A 16,414-nucleotide genomic window follows, 5' to 3' on the forward strand; every position below is an offset into this window, starting at 1 on the left:
GCTTGAACTTACAACCCCAAGATCAAGAGTCACATGCTCTACCGGCTGAGCCAACCAGGTTCCCAGGCAACACAGAATTAAATGGACCATGAGTGTCTTGCCCTTGAGGGGGAGCCCTGCCTACGGATGACATGGGCACAACCCCTCTGCACCCAGAAGTGTCCAGCTTGTCCTGGGCCTGGAGCTTCTCCTGCAGAGAAGATAAATGAGCAGGAGAGGCAGGGCCCTGGCTGCTGTGCACTGCTGAGCAGTCTCTACAGGCAGGACAGGGAGATCTGGTGGGTGGCCGTGGACATCGCTCATCCTGGTCAGGCCCTCCTGGGCCATCTCTTCTTGGCAGGAACTGCTCCCATGACAAGGTGGTATCCATGCTTCAAGGCAGTGGCGCGATGCCCACACTGGTGGTGGAGGAGGGGCTCGTCCCATTTGCCAGCGGTGAGACGCCCATAGCCACTTGGCTTTGTGGCCCACGGAGACCCTGCCAGGGCCTCCACATGTGGGACTTACAAGTCCGCAGAGGACTCTGCTTTTCCCCCAACCCTGCAGCTTCCCTCCCCAGGTGGTGCTGTAGATTCCAGTGGGGCAGCCTCAGGGCCCTGCCTGGGGCTGTCCCATCCCCGTCCCCAGCTCCGGGCAGTAGGTGTGCCTCCCAATGCCCAGCACTCACCCCAGCTGCCAGAGAAACCGCATCTGACCCGGGATGCTGGGTCAGATGTGTCTCTCCTGCCTGTGGCCCCGACAGACTCCGATTCCTTGGATTCCCCCAACCCGTCCTCGGCGCTCACCTCCCTGCAGTGGGTGGCAGAGATCCTGCCCTCCAGCATCCGGGTGCAGGGGAGGACTTTCAGCCAGCAGCTGGAGCACCTACTCACGCCTCCCGAGCGCTATGGGGTCTGCCGGGCCCTTGAGAGCTTCTTCCAGCACAGGTGGCTGGGCCAGAGCGGTGGTGGGAGCTGCCCTGGGTGGGCCCCAAATCCTGCTCAGACTCACCATTCGGGTCTCCCTGCCTGTGCCTCCTGAGCCCCCTGCTCCTGGGAGAGACTCAAAGAAAGCAGCCGCTGGTACCAGGGGCCCCCGGGTGGTGGGCAATCAAGGTGCCCTACCACAAACCCTGACTCTGAAACCTCCTAGCCACGTGACCTAGCCTCTGTCAAGTGAAGCAGTGACCTCTGCAAAGTTGTTTGTGGGAAGGTCACAGGACTACTAGCCTGTGGGCATTTGCCACCAGCCACTGAGCCTGTTGGGGTTGGTTTGGTGTCTTCCTTTTTGTACCTGAGTAGCAGCAGCCTGCGTCTGTCACACTCCTCGGTCCGTAGGGTCATTGTCATGGTCTGTGCAAACCCCTCACCCGTTCACACCCTTTTCCTTTTTTGTTTAAACAGCTTTATTGAGGTAAAATTCACACACCCTATATACAGTGCACTGGATTTTAATTGACAAATCTGTGCACCCATCACCACACTCAGTTTTTGAACATTTTCACTCAAAAAGAAACCCTGCAGCTCTTCACTATCACCCGCTCCTCTCCTGCCCCTTCCTCCCCTGCACAACCCCCCCCCCAACAACAACCACGAATCTACTTTAGTGTCTCTGTGGCTTTCCCTATTCTGGGCTTTCATGTGAATAGGATCCTATAGTATGTGGGCTTTGATGTCTGGCTTCTTTCACTCAACATCATGTTTTCAGTGTTCATCCAAGTGATAGCATCTACTTCTTCCCTTTTTCATGGCCAAATAACATTCCATTGCGTGGATAGACCACATGTTGTCTGTCCATTCATCCGTGATGGACACTTGGCTTGTCTCCACCTTTCCTTCCCTTTTAGCTCCACTCCCTCTTCTGTGTCCCTCCCCTTCCCAAGGTCACCAGTCCAATGAGTTTAACAGGGCTCCTTTTGTCTGACATGTTCTTGAAGTGTGGGCATTGTGTTTTGTAGGATGTGGGGGTTTTTTTGTTTTTTTTTTTTTTAAGTTTCATTTATTTAAGTAATCTCCACACCCAATGTGGGGCTCGAATTCATGACCCTGAGATCAAGAGTCAAATGCTTTTCCAACGGGGCCAACCAGGTGCCTCCCATGGGATGTATTTTTGGTCTACATTAGAATTGTGGCTATCCTGTGCACATTCTGTGACTTTTTTTCCCACCAAACCCTATGTGTTTAGATCTGTCCATGTTGCTCGTGTACATGTAATACATTGTTTACAACTACAGCCAAATTCCTGTGGATCAAGGGTCCAGGTCTGATCTATTTACCTGCCAGTGACAGACACAGGCTTGTCACCACTCTCTTCCATCTTGACAGCAGTGATGAACATCATTGTGCACATTTCCCCAAGGTGCTGTGTACAATTCATTTGGAATTCATATCTAAGAGCTGCATTGCTGGATATTAAGGTATTTGTTTATTTAATTTGACTAGGTCATCCAAAATTGCTTCCCAGAGCACTGCTGTCTCTCACCTGCAGTGCACCTGGGCCCCCCATCCCCACGTCCTCACCAACACTGGGCACCATCCAGCTTTCTACTCATGCTAGTCTTTTAGGCATAAAGTGACATCTTATTTTATTTGGGGTTTTGAAATGACTATTTTAAACATCTTTGAATATCCTTGTCAGTCTTTTCTGTTTCTTTATCTCTAGATTACCTGTTTAGACCCTTTGCCCATTTTCATTTTACTGGGCTTTTTGTTCTTGTTGATTTGCAGGAGTTCCTTGTATATTTTAGATACTGAGTCCTTGTTGATTTTAGACATTGCAAACATCTTCTCCCATTTGTTACTTGTTACTACTTCTGTTATATATAATATCATTGTGTCCAAGTTGGGCTTCTTTGAACAGATATGCTTGCTATTATAAAATCAAATTCAATACGTTTTGGGCCTTATGGCTTTGGCTTTTGAAATTTTAAGAACTCCTTCCCTACCCCTAGGCCAAAAAATATTCTCCTACACTGTCTTCTATTAATTTTACCATTGTATTTTTCATACTTTGTTTTTTATCCACCTAGAGTTCATCCTTATGTGTGGTGTTAGTTTTATTTTCTCATATAATGCAAGGATCAGCAAACTACTTCTACAAAGGGCCACATAGTAAATATTTTAGGCTTTGTGGGCCATATGGTCTCCATAGAAACTATTCAACCCTGCCGTTGTAGCTCGAAAACAGCCATAGACAATATGTAAACACCCAGTCATGGCTGTGTTCCAATAAAACTTTTTTTTACAAAAACAGAAGGTGGGACAGATTTTGGGCCGCGGGCCATCATTTGCCAATCTCTGCTATAGTGAGTCGGTTTACCCAATACACTCTGTGTGTTTTCATCATATGGCGACTCTGTGAGGTAGATGCTATTTTTATCCACATTCTACAGAAGAGGAAACTGAGGCACAGGGGAATTAAGTAACTTGAGAAAGGTCACTTGGCTGGTAAGTGGCAGAGCCAGGATTTGAATCGGGGGGAGGGGAGCCCATCGCCAGAGCCTGCCTTCCTACCTTCCGCACTTTTCTGTCTTGGCAGGGGTGGGTTCTGTGGCCTGGAAGAGCCCCCTTGTCCATCTCTCCCTCCCCACCATGGTGAGCCCCTGAGTCGTGAACCCCTTGCTCCTGCACCCTCCCCCAGGAACATTGACACCCTCATCGTGGACGTCTACCCAGTGCTGGACACACCTGCCAAACAAGTTCTTTGGCAGTTCATCTACCAGCTGCTGACTTACGAGGAGCAGGAGCTCTGCCAGGAGAAAATTGCATGTTTCCTGGGCTACACGGCCATGACAGGTAAGCAGCCTCTCCCCCTGCCCAGCACACCCGGTGAAGAGCCAGACCCCTGTCCTCAGATGACAGCCAACCTGGGCCTCTCCCACAGACAGATGAGCCCCCATAGCCTGCAGACACATGCCGGGCGCACCCAGGCGGGTCACACACTTGGCCCCACAGATGTGCCTTCCCTGCTCGATGCTTAAGTAGCATCTGCCACATTACCTTAGACTTTAGACACCCCACCTATCCGCCCGGAATCCCTGGCTTTGCACCCACAAAACGGGAGTGGTCTCAATGGCTGTGCACTGCACGCCAAGAGACGTGTCGCAGATCAAGAAATTCACGTGGTTGCCGTCCATAGAGCTGGAGGGCGAGGACACAGCCAGGTCGGGCCTGGCTGCCGGGCCATGTGCGGCCTCAGCCTCCCACTGCTGCCCACCTCTTAGAGCGGGCCCCACGTGCCCAGAAAACCACGCACTTCACCATTTAGGCCACAGGAATAGGAAGTGGGCCAGACACTGCACTTGTTCTAGGCCCTCTGCACCTGCTGCGTCGCAGCCTACACATCTCCCGTGAGCTGGCCCTCGGCTGCCCACCATCCCTCGTCCTGGGGACCCACAGTGTGCTGGGGGAAGCTCAAAGGTTTTAGCAAGAGGCTCAGAGTATAGGCTGGCCAGCGGATGTTCCATACGTCTGCCTAGACCCAGAATCTTCCACCTCAGGCCACATGGCAAGCAGGGCCTGGGGTCACAGATTGGTGCAAACAGTGGTTGCCTTCACCCCTCCTGTGTTTGGAGGCCCTTTGTCTGGCTGAGAGGACAAGGGGCCCATCTCCTGCTCATGTCACACTGCAGAGCCGGAGCCCGAGCTGGACCTGGAGCCAGAGCCCGAGCCCGAGCCCGAACCAGTGCCCGAGCTGCAGCAGCGAAGCTCCCTGAGAGCCTCGTCCATGTGCCGCCGCAGCCTCCGGTCCCAGGGCCTGGAGGCCAGCCTCAGTTGTGGTGAGGCTCTGGCCTGAAAGGCGGGACAGTGTGTGAGGGTGCCACCAGGGCTCGGTCTTCCCGCCTGCAGAATGGGGTTGGTGGGATGAGAAATGCCCAAGAACAGGTTGGGCAGGGCTGAGTGATGGCCCTCCTGGGGCTACGGGGCTTGCTGGTTCTTTCTTGATGGCTGCCTGTGGGGCCTGGGCTGGAACCCAAGCCTTAGAGCTCCGAGGGGATACTAGATCTCCCCATGGTGGACTCCACCCTCCCCGATTCCCCTGGCAGGTCCCGGCGACTGCCCCGAGATGCCTCTTCCTCTCATCCCAGGCGAGCGCCAGGCAGGCGACGGCACGTCCCTCCCCGAGACCCCCAATCCTAAGATGGTGAGACCCCGTTGTCTACCCTCCTGGTGGTTCATGTGACTCCTGGGAATCGGTGTCCCATGGGGCTGGGGCAGATGCCTGCCTCCCAGATCACCCAGGCCTGGCCTCTGAGGCCATGTGAGGGCCTCATGGAGGAGGTAACGGTGGGCTGGACTCACCCTGGCCTCCTCTCCCTGAAGATGTCAGCCGTCTATGCGGAGCTCGAGTCCAGACTGAACAGCAGCTTCAAAGGGAAGGTGGGGACCACGTCCAGATCCCGCGCCTCCCCACCAGGGCCCAGCCCGGCAGGCCCAGCAGGTAGGGGCTCAGCCAGCCCTGGTTCCTGGGAGCAGCACTGGCCTCTGGCCTCTGGGCTATCTGCCTGGGTGTTGCCCCATCTGGGGCACATCCTTGGGGCCTCCCCTTTGCTCCGTGACCACATGATTGAGTTGTGGGGAGCCTCAGCAGCCTGCATGGCAAAGGTCCATAGAGGTCAGGGTTGTCACAGGCCTTCGCATGCCCCCCTCTGATCCTTACCCCTACTGCAGATTTAGAAAAGCAGAGGTCCTCCCCCAAAGGAGCCCCAGGTGAGCCTGTGGCTGTTGGATCAACAATTAAGTGCATGCATTGCTCTGTGAATGGCACAGCTAGGAAGATGGTTTCTCTGCAGTTCAGAAGGCAGGACCCCTGGGTTGGCCCCAGGTGGGACCCCGAAGTCCCTTCCAAGATGAGCGGGGGTCTGGCCTCTCCTGGGGCTAAGTAGTGTTCCCCCTCACCTACTCTGACCTTTGATTTCCCTCAGGGAAGGGCCTGGGTGGAAGGGTCATCTAGGGTCTTCTTGTGCTGTATCCAGAGAGGGAAAGGAAGGTGCGCAGGGACACAAAGCCAACCTGCCCCAGGCCCCCCCCCCTCCAGCCTGCACCTGGAACCCAGATACTAACTGAAGAAGGGTCCTCACACTTGATCCCCCACCCCAGGGCCCAGGACCCTGTCCAGCGTCTCATGGCCCAGCGAGCAGCACCTACCCTCCCCCTGCTACTACCCACTGTGTTCAGGGGGCCTGGCCTCCCCCAGCAGCTCTGAGTCCCACCCCTACGCCAGCCTGGACAGCAGCAGGGCGCCCTCCCCACAGCCAGACCCCGGGCCCATCCGCTCCGACAGTCCCCCCAGCCCGGACCCTGCCCGCCCGCCGAGCCGCAGGAAGCTCTTCACTTTCTCCCGCCCCGTGCGAAGCCGGGATACTGACCGCTTCCTGGATGTGCTGAGTGAGCAGCTGGGCCCCCGGGTCACTGTCGTGGATGATTTCCTGAGCCCTGAGAATGATTATGAGGAGGTGAGCACATGCCAGCAGATGTGGAGGGCCAGGGGCCCAGGTGTGACATGGGGGGCCTGGAAGGGGAACAGGGCTCCTGCAAGAGGCCTGTTGCCCTTGGGATCTGCCCCAGGCTACTCCTCTCCCTGCCCCAGTCCATCCTAGAATCTGTCCCAGGCTACCCCACTCCCTGGCTGAGCTATCCCACCCTTTGACTCAGCTGTAACACCGCTCACTCAAGGCTCCCCCATATTCCTTGTCTGAGGTTACCCCATTCCTTCTCCCAGACTACTTGTCAGGCCATCCTACCCACAGCCTCAGGCTATCCCACCAGACTAGCCTGTCCTTGTCCCCAGCTAGCCCACCCCCTGCCCCAGGCTATCCCACCCTCCCTCACCTTGCTCTGTGCCCGGCAGATGAGCTTCCACGATGACCAGGGAAGCTTTGTGACCAATGAACGGAGCAGCGCTAGTGAGTGCATCAGCAGCAGTGAGGAAGGCAGCTCCCTGACCTACTCCTCCATCTCTGACCACATCCCCCCACCCCCGCTCAGCCCCCCGCCTCCACCACCTCTGCCCTTCCATGACCCCAAGCCCAACTCCCGCACCCCTGATGGTCCCCGGGGCCCTGCTCAGGTGCTGGCCAAGCCCCTCACCCAACTCAGCCACCCAGTCCCTCCACCGCCCCCGCCGCCCCTGCCCCCACCGGTGCCCTGTGCACCCCCCATGCTGTCCCGGGGCCTGGGCCACCGCCGAAGTGAGACCAGCCACATGAGCGTCAAGCGCCTGCGGTGGGAGCAGGTGGAGAACTCGGAAGGCACCATCTGGGGTCAGGTAGGTGACCGGGGGCCTGGGAGTGCCCTGTACCAGGGGAGGCTGGCCTGGCCAGCAGCACTGAAGACAAGACGCTGTCCAGTTTCTAGCCCCTGGCATTTCCCTGCTTCCATTCCCCCAGCATCGGAAGCCCAGGGCAGCTCCGGTGAACTCACCCCCTGCAAAGGACCCCTCAAGACAGGGCCAGGCCTCTCAGCCACCTCCTTAAGCCCCCTTGGTTGGCTGCAGCCCCTTTGCAGTCCCTTGATCCCCCTGCTCCAGTGCAACTTGCTGCCTCCTGCATGGAGTGTTCCAGGTGTGTGTGCGTTACTGACCTCACGAGGAGGCGGCTCACCGCCTCATCACTTGGATGATTTAGCTTCTCCTGCAGTCTCTTCTGGTCCTCAGGTTTCTCCCAGGGCCTGATGAGGGCTCTCCCTCGGTAGCTCCCCAGGTGGCTTAGAGGATGGGGGGGCTGGGGGAAGGATGGCAGTCCAGCTGCCAGTGTTCCTCATCCCCCGAACTCCCCCCCCGCCCCCCGCCCCCCGCCCATTGCAGCTCGGGGAAGATTCTGACTATGACAAGTTGAGCGACATGGTGAAATATCTCGATTTGGAGCTCCACTTTGGCACCCAGAAACCTGCTAGTGAGTGGCCTTAGGGCCCTGGGGAACCCTCATACCAGGCCCTCTATGGCAGCCCACCTGCTGCCTTCTGTGGCACCCCAGGGCTTAGAGTCCCGGAGGTCTGCACTGACTGCCATTTACTTCCTGTGCCCCTGAGTTATTTAACCTCTCAGAGCTTCAGATTTCCCATCTGAAAGTGGAGATAATCATAGTAGCTGGCATTTATTGCATGCTCACCAAATGCCAGACACCCCCGTTTCTAAATTAATCCTGTGACAATTCTGCGAGGTAGGGACTGTGATTGCCCTAACTTCCTGATGAAGAGGCACAGAGAGGCTAGATAATTTGCTCAAAGTCACACAGCCAGAAAAAGGGAGGAGGCATCCATATCTAGCCAACTAGATGTCCCTTCCAATCTCTCTGTCGTCCCCGCCCTTCTCTGGGTATCTCCCTAGAGTCGTTAGGTGGGGCCAGGCTGCCAGGGATACTGTGTGTGGAAGGTGGTTGCAGGATGGAAGAGAAAGGGCTTGTCCATCCAGGAAGGATCTGCAAGGTGGAGAGGTGGTTGGTTCACCTTCCTTGGGCAGCTCAACCCCAAGGGCCCAGGGGAGAGAGGATGGGGGAGAGGCACCCACCATGCATGCTGAGTATGTTACACAGGCCGGAGAGTCCCTGAGTGGGAGACTGAGGAAGGAGGGGACTGGGGACACCTGGAGCTGATTCAGTTAAGGCCATATCAAGGGTTGTCTGGGCTGTTAGGTGTGGCCACCCCCCTCTTGGGCCCTCCCACCAGCCTAGCCTCCTCTCATTAAACCATTTTCCCTTCCAGAGCCGGTGCCTGGGCCTGAGCCCTTCAGGAAGAAAGAGGTGGTGGAGATCCTGTCTCACAAGAAGGCCTACAACACCTGTGAGGGGTTGGGGAGTCCCAGGGGCTGTGGGGGACAGGAGGCGGCCCTCTCTCTGGGCCGCAGAGCTTTGGATCCACTTGTGTGGATGACACATTAGGTCTTGGGGGCCCGACACCGGCTGGGTGAAGGCGGCTTCTCGGGTCCTAGATCCCACCCAGGTGCAGCCTCCACCCTCTCGGGCCCGTCCCTCCTTGGCCCCGCCCCCACGTGGGAGGGGCTCCCGGGTCCTGGCCGCGCCTCCAGCCGTCGCTTACTCTCCCTCTCGCGGTCTCCTCCCCCGTTTCCAGCTCCACTCCCACAGGCCCCGCCCGTATCTAGGTGTGTCCCTTCGAGAACCTTGCCCTCACCTTTATCCGGCCGTGGGAAGGACCCTCTCCACCTCTGGGCCGGCTCCTGCCCCGCCCAGGTTCCTTGCCGCTCCCGGGCTCCACCCAGTCGCCCCGGGGAACTTCTGGGCCCCGCCCACCGTCCGCCTGGCCCCGCCCCGGCTCACCCTCGCGGCCCCGCCCGCAGCCATCCTGCTGGCTCACCTGAAGCTGAGCCCCGCGGAGCTGCGGCAGGTGCTCATGAGCATGGAGCCCCGGCGCCTGGAGCCCGCGCACCTGGCGCAGCTGCTGCTCTTCGCGCCCGACGCCGACGAGGAGCAGCGCTACCAGGCTTTCCGCGAGGCGCCCGGCCGCCTCAGCGAGCCGGACCAGTTCGTCCTGCAGGTGCTGCGGCCGTCACGGCCGCCGGGGGTCAGGGGGTGCTGCCCAGCGGCCTCGGCCGCCTCCGTCAGGGCTCTCGTTGTGACCGGGGCTTCGTGGGTCCCGCTCCCCTACCGCCGCTGCGTCGCGCCTCTGAGTCCCAGTGTTACACCTTTAACGGCCAGTTCCCACCTGGGGCCCAGGGTAGAGGGGATTGAGCTTATTTTTTGTGCTTATGTTGGGGCTGTGCTTATTTTTCTTGAGGGAATGTCCGGCAGCCAGCTGAGCCCCACCCCAGGCTGCGGGGGGGCGGTGGGTCCCCTGGTGGGGCGGGTGAATCCTGGCCTTGCCTTGGTGACAGATGCTATCGGTTCCCGAATACAAAACCCGCTTGCGCAGCCTCCACTTCCAAGCCACCCTACAAGAGAAGACAGAGGAGATCCGGGGCAGCCTGGAGTGCTTGCGCCAGGCATCCCTTGAGCTCAAGAACAGCCGGAAGCTCGCCAAGATCCTGGAGGTCAGGGTGCACCCCCTCTCTGGTCACCCCACCTGCCTGTCTGCCCCCCGGGGCTTCCAGTCTGGAGACCCATCCTGAGAGTGGTTCCAGGGGGTGGGGTGAGGACCTGGGCAGGAACTGTCCATCTTCCTTTCCACAGTTTGTGTTGGCCATGGGCAACTATCTCAACGATGGACAGCCCAAAACCAACAAGACCACAGGCTTCAAGATCAACTTCCTGACAGAGGTGAGAGGACCAGTTGGCAGTGATCGATGAGCTTGCTCTACCGTCAAGGCTGGGAAGGCCAGGCCCAACCCAAGTTGTGGCAGAGGAGAGGAGAGAATATCAGGACCACGGAGGGCCCCTCCCCCAGGAGGAAAAGCTGGCTGTCCGAAGGCCAGGATGTAACTGCTGTAAAGGTTGGGGTGGGGGCTTTTCCAAGCCAAGCCTCAGGATCTGGAAAAAGGGAGTGTGGGGGGGCAGGGAGAGAAGATTCCAGGAAGAAGGAGGGAATCCCACCTGGTAGGTTCTGTGCCCTTAATACCACCACCACTGCCAAGCTGTCCTACCCCAAAAAAAATCCAGGATCTGAAAAAGGACAGCGTGAATATCCAGCCTTCCCGCTCTTTCTGGGACCTTTCCCCAGGGTACCTTTCGTTGTTTTAAAAAGAGAGGAAGAAAGATTCCATTTGTAGATATGAATGTTTTAGGATGTCTGAGGCACAGATGGGCCACAGATGGTTCCCGAAAACCACAAGAGCAAAGATATGTGAGTGGTGCTCCCCCAGAGGTCAGAAAATCTTGGACTATATCTGCCGACAAGGGCATGCTCCCAAGGACAGGACACCTGGTGACCTCCTCTAGCTGGTGGCTATGGGCTGGTTCCTGGGTGGGAGCAGGGGACGGTGTCTCAAAGATCTGGGCCAGGGAACCTCCAAATGCCTTGGGGAGGCCTTTGGGCATCCCAGCAGAGCTTCACAGTGAGGAATATTAGCAACTTTGGAGTTGGTGAGTGTCAAGGGCCAGGAATTGCCGCCACAGTCCAGGAGAAGTGGGGCCAAGAGTACCCAGACCCATGTGATCAGGAATCTGATGGGGTCCTTGAAGAGGATGTATGTTGGGCATCACTTGCAGCTCAACTCCACCAAGACTGTGGATGGGAAGTCCACATTCCTGCACATCCTTGCCAAATCACTGAGCCAGCACTTTCCAGAACTCCTGGGCTTTGCTCAGGACCTGCCCACTGTGCCCCTGGCTGCCAAAGGTAGGCTGAGTGGATGGGCAGTGGGTGTGGAAGCAGAGGCGTTGCTGTCCTGGGCTGGGAGGTCAGTGCTCATGCGGCTCTGTTCCCTTCCCTACAGTCAACCAACGGGCCCTGACCAGTGACCTGGCTGACCTCCATGGCACCATCAGTGAGATACAGGCTGCTTGCCAGAGCATGTCCCCCTCCAGTGAGGACAAGTTTGCTGTGGTCATGACGGTATCCAGTGAGCAGCCTGTCCGAACACCAGGGTGGACCCTGGGGTAGCCAAGTAGAACCAGCTGTCACTCCAGCGGCCACCGCAGACTCCGTGTCCCAGCAGAGATTCTGGGCAGAGGCTGCTGTGGGTGGGCCCGGGGGTCCCGGCAGAGGGTCCATCCTGGTGATTTAGAAGCCAAGTACTTACACCAAGTCTGTGTAACTAAGAGGAGCTTTTTTGACTGTCCAAAAGCCGCTGCCTTGCCCCATCTGTCCTCGTGGGCAGGAGAGCCCAGGTTTAGGTCACAAGATAGAGGGAGTGACCTGCCAGGCCTTGGCCAGCCAAAGGCAGTCAGGAGAGGGGCACGTTGCCACTGAGCACAGTTAGGGACGAAGGCTACAGGGGAAAAAAAAAAAAGGAGAGATCAAAGTCAAGAGAGTGCCAGGGGGCCACTGTAAGTGGGTGTTGGAGGAGGGGGTCATGGCATCTGAGAAGAGCCCAGGGTGGGGAGAGGGCAGCCCTACAGAGAAGGCAAGTGGACGGCCTTGGGGCTGCGCTGGATGCGTCAGGCTCCAGGAGCAACTGAGAGGGCAATGTGCCAAGGCACTGGAGCCCCTGGACACAGCCCAGTTCCTGGCTGAGCACAGGGCACAGGGCAGGCGGGAGCCGGGCAGCTAGGGAACCCGAGGGCACCTGGCGGTTTCCTTAACGGAGGCTGATCAGTCCTTCCTAGAGACGGCCCAGCCGGTGCTGCGGGCCCTGGACGGGCTGCAGCGCGAGGCCATGGAGGAGCTGGGCAGGGCGCTGGCCTTTTTCGGCGAGGACTCCAAAGCCACCACCTCCGAGGCCTTCTTTGGCATCTTCGCAGAGTTCATGAGCAAGTTCGAGGTGAGCCATGATGGAAGGCGTAAGGGGTCTCTTAGAAGTCCCTCCAGAGGTCAAATGCGGGGGCCTCCATGAAGCCTAGATTGGGAAACGGGCTCCAGCAAGTGTGATGTGACCCCCACGGGGCCAAGAGGTCTCTACCCTGGCTCTCTGGGGAGTGGGGGGAGGAGATGAGGCAGGGCAGGGATCAGGGGCTCCTGGGACCACTGACCAGCCCCTCCCATGTGCCCCTTCCTCCCCAGCGAGCACTCAGTGACCTGGAGGCTGGGGATGGCCCACGCAGCTCAGGGATGGTTTCACCCCTGGCCTGGTGACCTGCGGAGCCCGTCCTGCCTGAGGCCTGTCCCGGTGGCCTGGAGCAGCCCAGAGCGGCCTGGGTGTGGGAGATGGGGCTCGGCCTCCCCGTGTCTCCAGCTACCTCAGCCATCAGGCTCTGGGCAACGGGAAAGTGCAGGGTCCGCCGGCTTCCCCTCTGTGGGCCTTGGCACCCACAGGGGGCATGGGGCAGAGAGAGGCGCCAACTCCCCGGGGAATGTGAACCTTGGCTGCCCACCGGTGTGCTTCCACTGGGAGGCCTGGCTTTGCCCCGCCTCACTCTGGGCCTTGGAGCAGGTGCTGGCTGTGCACACCCTCCGGACTCTGGTCTGGTCCCAGGGAGGGGTGGCGGGGCTGCGACCCGCCAGGGGACTGTGGGACGGCCCCCGCCCTGGGGCAGCGTCTGCTGTCTGCCCCACTGAGCTTGGCCAGAGCCCGCTCTGCCCCAACCAAGGACATCCGAATCTCCTTTTGGAGCCTGCTTCCAGTGGGCTGGAGGGACACCCTTGCAGAACACGCACTCTGGAGCCTAGAGAAGGTGACAGACGCCCTGGAACATGCCATGCCAGTGGGCACAATAGGCCTTGAGGTCTCCCACCCAGCCCTGGCCTCCTGGGGCTGCTTGGAAGAAAGCGGGAGAAAGGACAGCCTCAGGTGCAGGGACCTGGGGGCCTGTGCACCTAGCCTGGGTCTTGGAAGCTGGAAGAAACTGCAGTTGGCTGCAGCCCAGAAGCAGGGCTGGCAGGACAAGTGCCGGGCAGGGATACAGGGGAGGACTGGATTGGGAAGACACGCTATGTCAGACTGGAGAATTGAGGGTTTTTATCCAGCAGACAAATTTAAGTCCAGTTTGGGGAGCCTGAGAATGGGATGGCGTGGGCAAGATAGGGGCAGAGAGAACGGGAAGATGTTCAGGTGCTGGGTGAGTAGGACTTGGGCGCTGGTTGCCTGGCTGGGTTGTGGTGATGTTCCCTGGAATGGGTCACATGAGCAGAGCAGGTGTTGGACTGGATGACACAGTGGGACATGGCTGGGATCCCAGAGGCTGTTTCACACGTGTATCTGGAGGCCCTGGTGAGTTCGGGGGGTAAAGGAGACAGGGAGCAGGGGTGCTGTGGGCGGGGAGGATGGGTTAATTTCCTCCATCCTTCCCATGCTCCCTTTGGCAGTTTCGGGCATCAGGTAGATTCCTGTTGCCTCTTTCCTTAACTTTCTTCCAGAGAAGTCTGAAACGGGCTTTAAACTTGTCTCTTGGATTCTTTTTCTCTCCCTGCATTCAAATGTCTAATGCTGCTCTTGGACAGTATTTGGGACCCGTTCAGTTCTTTTTTCAGTCTCCCACAGACTGCTCTTTGAGACCATGTATGTTCTTTCCTTGTGAGTGGGGAACTCACAGCCACCCTGTAAACCTGGGGCACCGGGGAGGGGGCTTAGTGGGTGAAATATCTGACTCTTGATTTCAGCTCAGGTCATGATCTCAGGGCCGTGAGATCGAATCCCATGTCAGGCTCCATGCTGGGTGTGGAGCCTGCTTAAGATTCTCTCTCTCCCTCTCCCTCCGTCCCTCCCCACCCCCGCTAGGCAGCTTTACTAGTCATGCAGGTCTCTCTCCCATGTCTGGGGCCTTGGCTGGGACAGCTGGGATGACTTCATGTGGCCTCTCATCCCCAGCCAAATAGCCAGGATGGTTCCCATGGTGGAGGCAGGGGTCCAAGAGAACCAAAGTCACAGAAAACTCCTTGAGGTCTAAGGTCAGACCTCAGACCTGGCACACCACCATTCCACCACAGTCTCCTGTCAAGTGACAAGGCCAGCCCAGATTCTAGGGTCCACTCTTGATGAAAGACGATGCCAAGTCACATGGCAGGGGGTGTGGATTCAGGAGAATCGGGGCCATTTTTGCATCCGTCTACCACCTGCCTGCTTGGCCAGACATCCCGGTACAGATCCCAGCCTCTAAATCCTCAGTGGTCTCGGTCCTGCCAGCTCAGCTCTGGTTAGCCATCTCACAATTCCTCCTGGTGGCATGCTTCTTCCTCTCTCTTACCTAGTCACCCATTACCTGTCTCCTGACTCTACTCCATCCAGTGGACAGCAACGCTCTGCACCTGCCTAGGCTGATTAGTCTCCCTTCTACTGGGGAAAGCACCCTGGTTTTCTTTTCTTTCTTTTTTTTTTTTAAAGATTTTATTTATTCATAAGAGACAGAGAGAGAGAGAGGCAGAGGGAGAAGCAGGCTCCCCGCTGAGCAGGGAGCCCGATGTGGGACTTGATCCCAGGACCCTGGGATCATGACCTGAGCCGAAGGCAGACGCTTAACCGTCTGAGCCACCCAGGCGCCCAGCACCCTGGATTTCATTTGGGAAATTATCCCTCCCCCACTCACAGGCCCTGAGCAGTGCTGATGGGACAAGGATGGTCTCGTGACTCTGGCTGGGTGGCTCAGAGTCCAGTTAAGACTCAAGTTAGCACTGTTTGGAAAGGGAGGCTCCCTCTCTTCTGGATAAATCGTTGGATGGATAGAGGGTGGAACCCTGGATGGGGCCGCGAGGACCACTATGTGGAGGACACTTGCCTGGGTATAAAGCCAATACAGGGAAGAAGAGGAGAGAAGACCACTCCATACATCTCTCTGTCCCTGAGTCCAACCATGCCTGAAGCAGACTTCCGGACTTGTCAGTCTCTGAGCCAATACATTTCGCCTCCATTTGTAAACTTTTAAAATTTATTTTAGTTTTTTGGGTTAGGCTAGTTTGAATGGGTTTCTGTCACTTGCAACACTAAGAGGGTTCGCTAAGAACACCCACAGATGGTTATGGATGTTCACTCTTTTCACATCCTCAATGAGCGCTCTTCATAATTGCATTGGCCAATACTTTTTGACTGCCTACTATGTGCCAGGCATCATACCGAGTACAAACACCTTGTGGGTCAGCCTCTCTGAGTTTGGTTTTCTAGGGTTCTACATCATGGTGATTCTATACCCGAGTCGGTACAAAGCCCTATATGTGAGCCCATATGTGCGCCATGGCCCCCCAGCAACTCCTCATCAAGTGACAAGCTGTGAATGCAAACATTTATGCCCCAGGCATAATTTACTTATTTCTCAATAATACTACCCAAATAACATAGCCTAATTACATGCCGCCTTTCCTAATCACACATGTTTACTAGGTAGTGTGCCCAACATTCTACATATTTTGGCTCATTTCACGTTCACAATAACCCTCTGAGATGGGTTTTTGTCCTCTCATTTTTTCAAATAAAAAGTGAACCTCAGGAAGGTTTGTGACTTTCTGCATCAAAAACTCAGCCCTACATGAAAGCCCATCCTCTGTGTGGAAATGTCTTCTTTGTTTTGCTCAACACAATTTTACAAAGATATATATATTTGTAATCTCGACCTGCTATCTCCCTGGCAGGAAGCCATGGGGCATGCTTGTTGTTCTTATCTTAACTGACCTTTATTGAAGCAACACCGGGCACTGTTTGCCCTCCCTTGGCAAATTCTCACACACCTAGGCTCGGGCTACCAGGTGTCGAGGTGCACCAACTACCCTGTCATCAGCTTGATTTCCCACTGGCCTGGCTGCTTCTAGCCTTTGCACACAGCGAGCGCTCAACCATTGCCCATTAAATCAAACCGCAATCACATCCAGATACAGGGCTCCCAAACTGCTCAGGAAAATGACCACCTTCCTCCTGTAAGATGGTTTGGCTGCATGTATCTGAAGCTCTAAGACAAGGGTTGCAAAGGAAAAGTCCACAGAGCAAACACAAGCAAACAAGGCAAACACAAGAAGTGGGCAGGTGC

At 56.9% G+C, this 16,414-nt stretch overlaps 1 protein-coding gene across 1 annotated transcript in view; it reads left to right on the plus strand.

Annotated features, from left to right (window-relative positions):
* Positions 1 to 14,063, plus strand: part of GRID2IP (Grid2 interacting protein) — a 36,421-nt gene extending 22,358 nt beyond the window's left edge. Inside the window, exons 7-23 of the mRNA XM_034988338.1 lie at positions 341 to 435; positions 743 to 926; positions 3,619 to 3,773; positions 4,610 to 4,756; positions 5,024 to 5,121; positions 5,301 to 5,418; positions 6,078 to 6,433; positions 6,829 to 7,245; positions 7,783 to 7,870; positions 8,679 to 8,756; positions 9,271 to 9,467; positions 9,805 to 9,960; positions 10,100 to 10,186; positions 11,075 to 11,204; positions 11,302 to 11,420; positions 12,124 to 12,288; positions 12,528 to 14,063. Coding sequence (XP_034844229.1) covers positions 341 to 435; positions 743 to 926; positions 3,619 to 3,773; positions 4,610 to 4,756; positions 5,024 to 5,121; positions 5,301 to 5,418; positions 6,078 to 6,433; positions 6,829 to 7,245; positions 7,783 to 7,870; positions 8,679 to 8,756; positions 9,271 to 9,467; positions 9,805 to 9,960; positions 10,100 to 10,186; positions 11,075 to 11,204; positions 11,302 to 11,420; positions 12,124 to 12,288; positions 12,528 to 12,599 — 2,662 coding nt within the window. The 3' untranslated portion in view covers positions 12,600 to 14,063. The remainder of the gene's footprint in view (positions 1 to 340; positions 436 to 742; positions 927 to 3,618; positions 3,774 to 4,609; positions 4,757 to 5,023; positions 5,122 to 5,300; positions 5,419 to 6,077; positions 6,434 to 6,828; positions 7,246 to 7,782; positions 7,871 to 8,678; positions 8,757 to 9,270; positions 9,468 to 9,804; positions 9,961 to 10,099; positions 10,187 to 11,074; positions 11,205 to 11,301; positions 11,421 to 12,123; positions 12,289 to 12,527) is intronic.
* The last annotated feature ends 2,351 nt before the right edge of the window (positions 14,064 to 16,414 follow it).

Source organism: Mirounga leonina, unplaced genomic scaffold (genome assembly GCF_011800145.1).
Source record: "Mirounga leonina isolate KUSES-001 unplaced genomic scaffold, KU_Mleo_1.0 Mir_454, whole genome shotgun sequence".
In the NCBI taxonomy this organism is placed as follows: Eukaryota; Metazoa; Chordata; class Mammalia; order Carnivora; family Phocidae; genus Mirounga; species Mirounga leonina.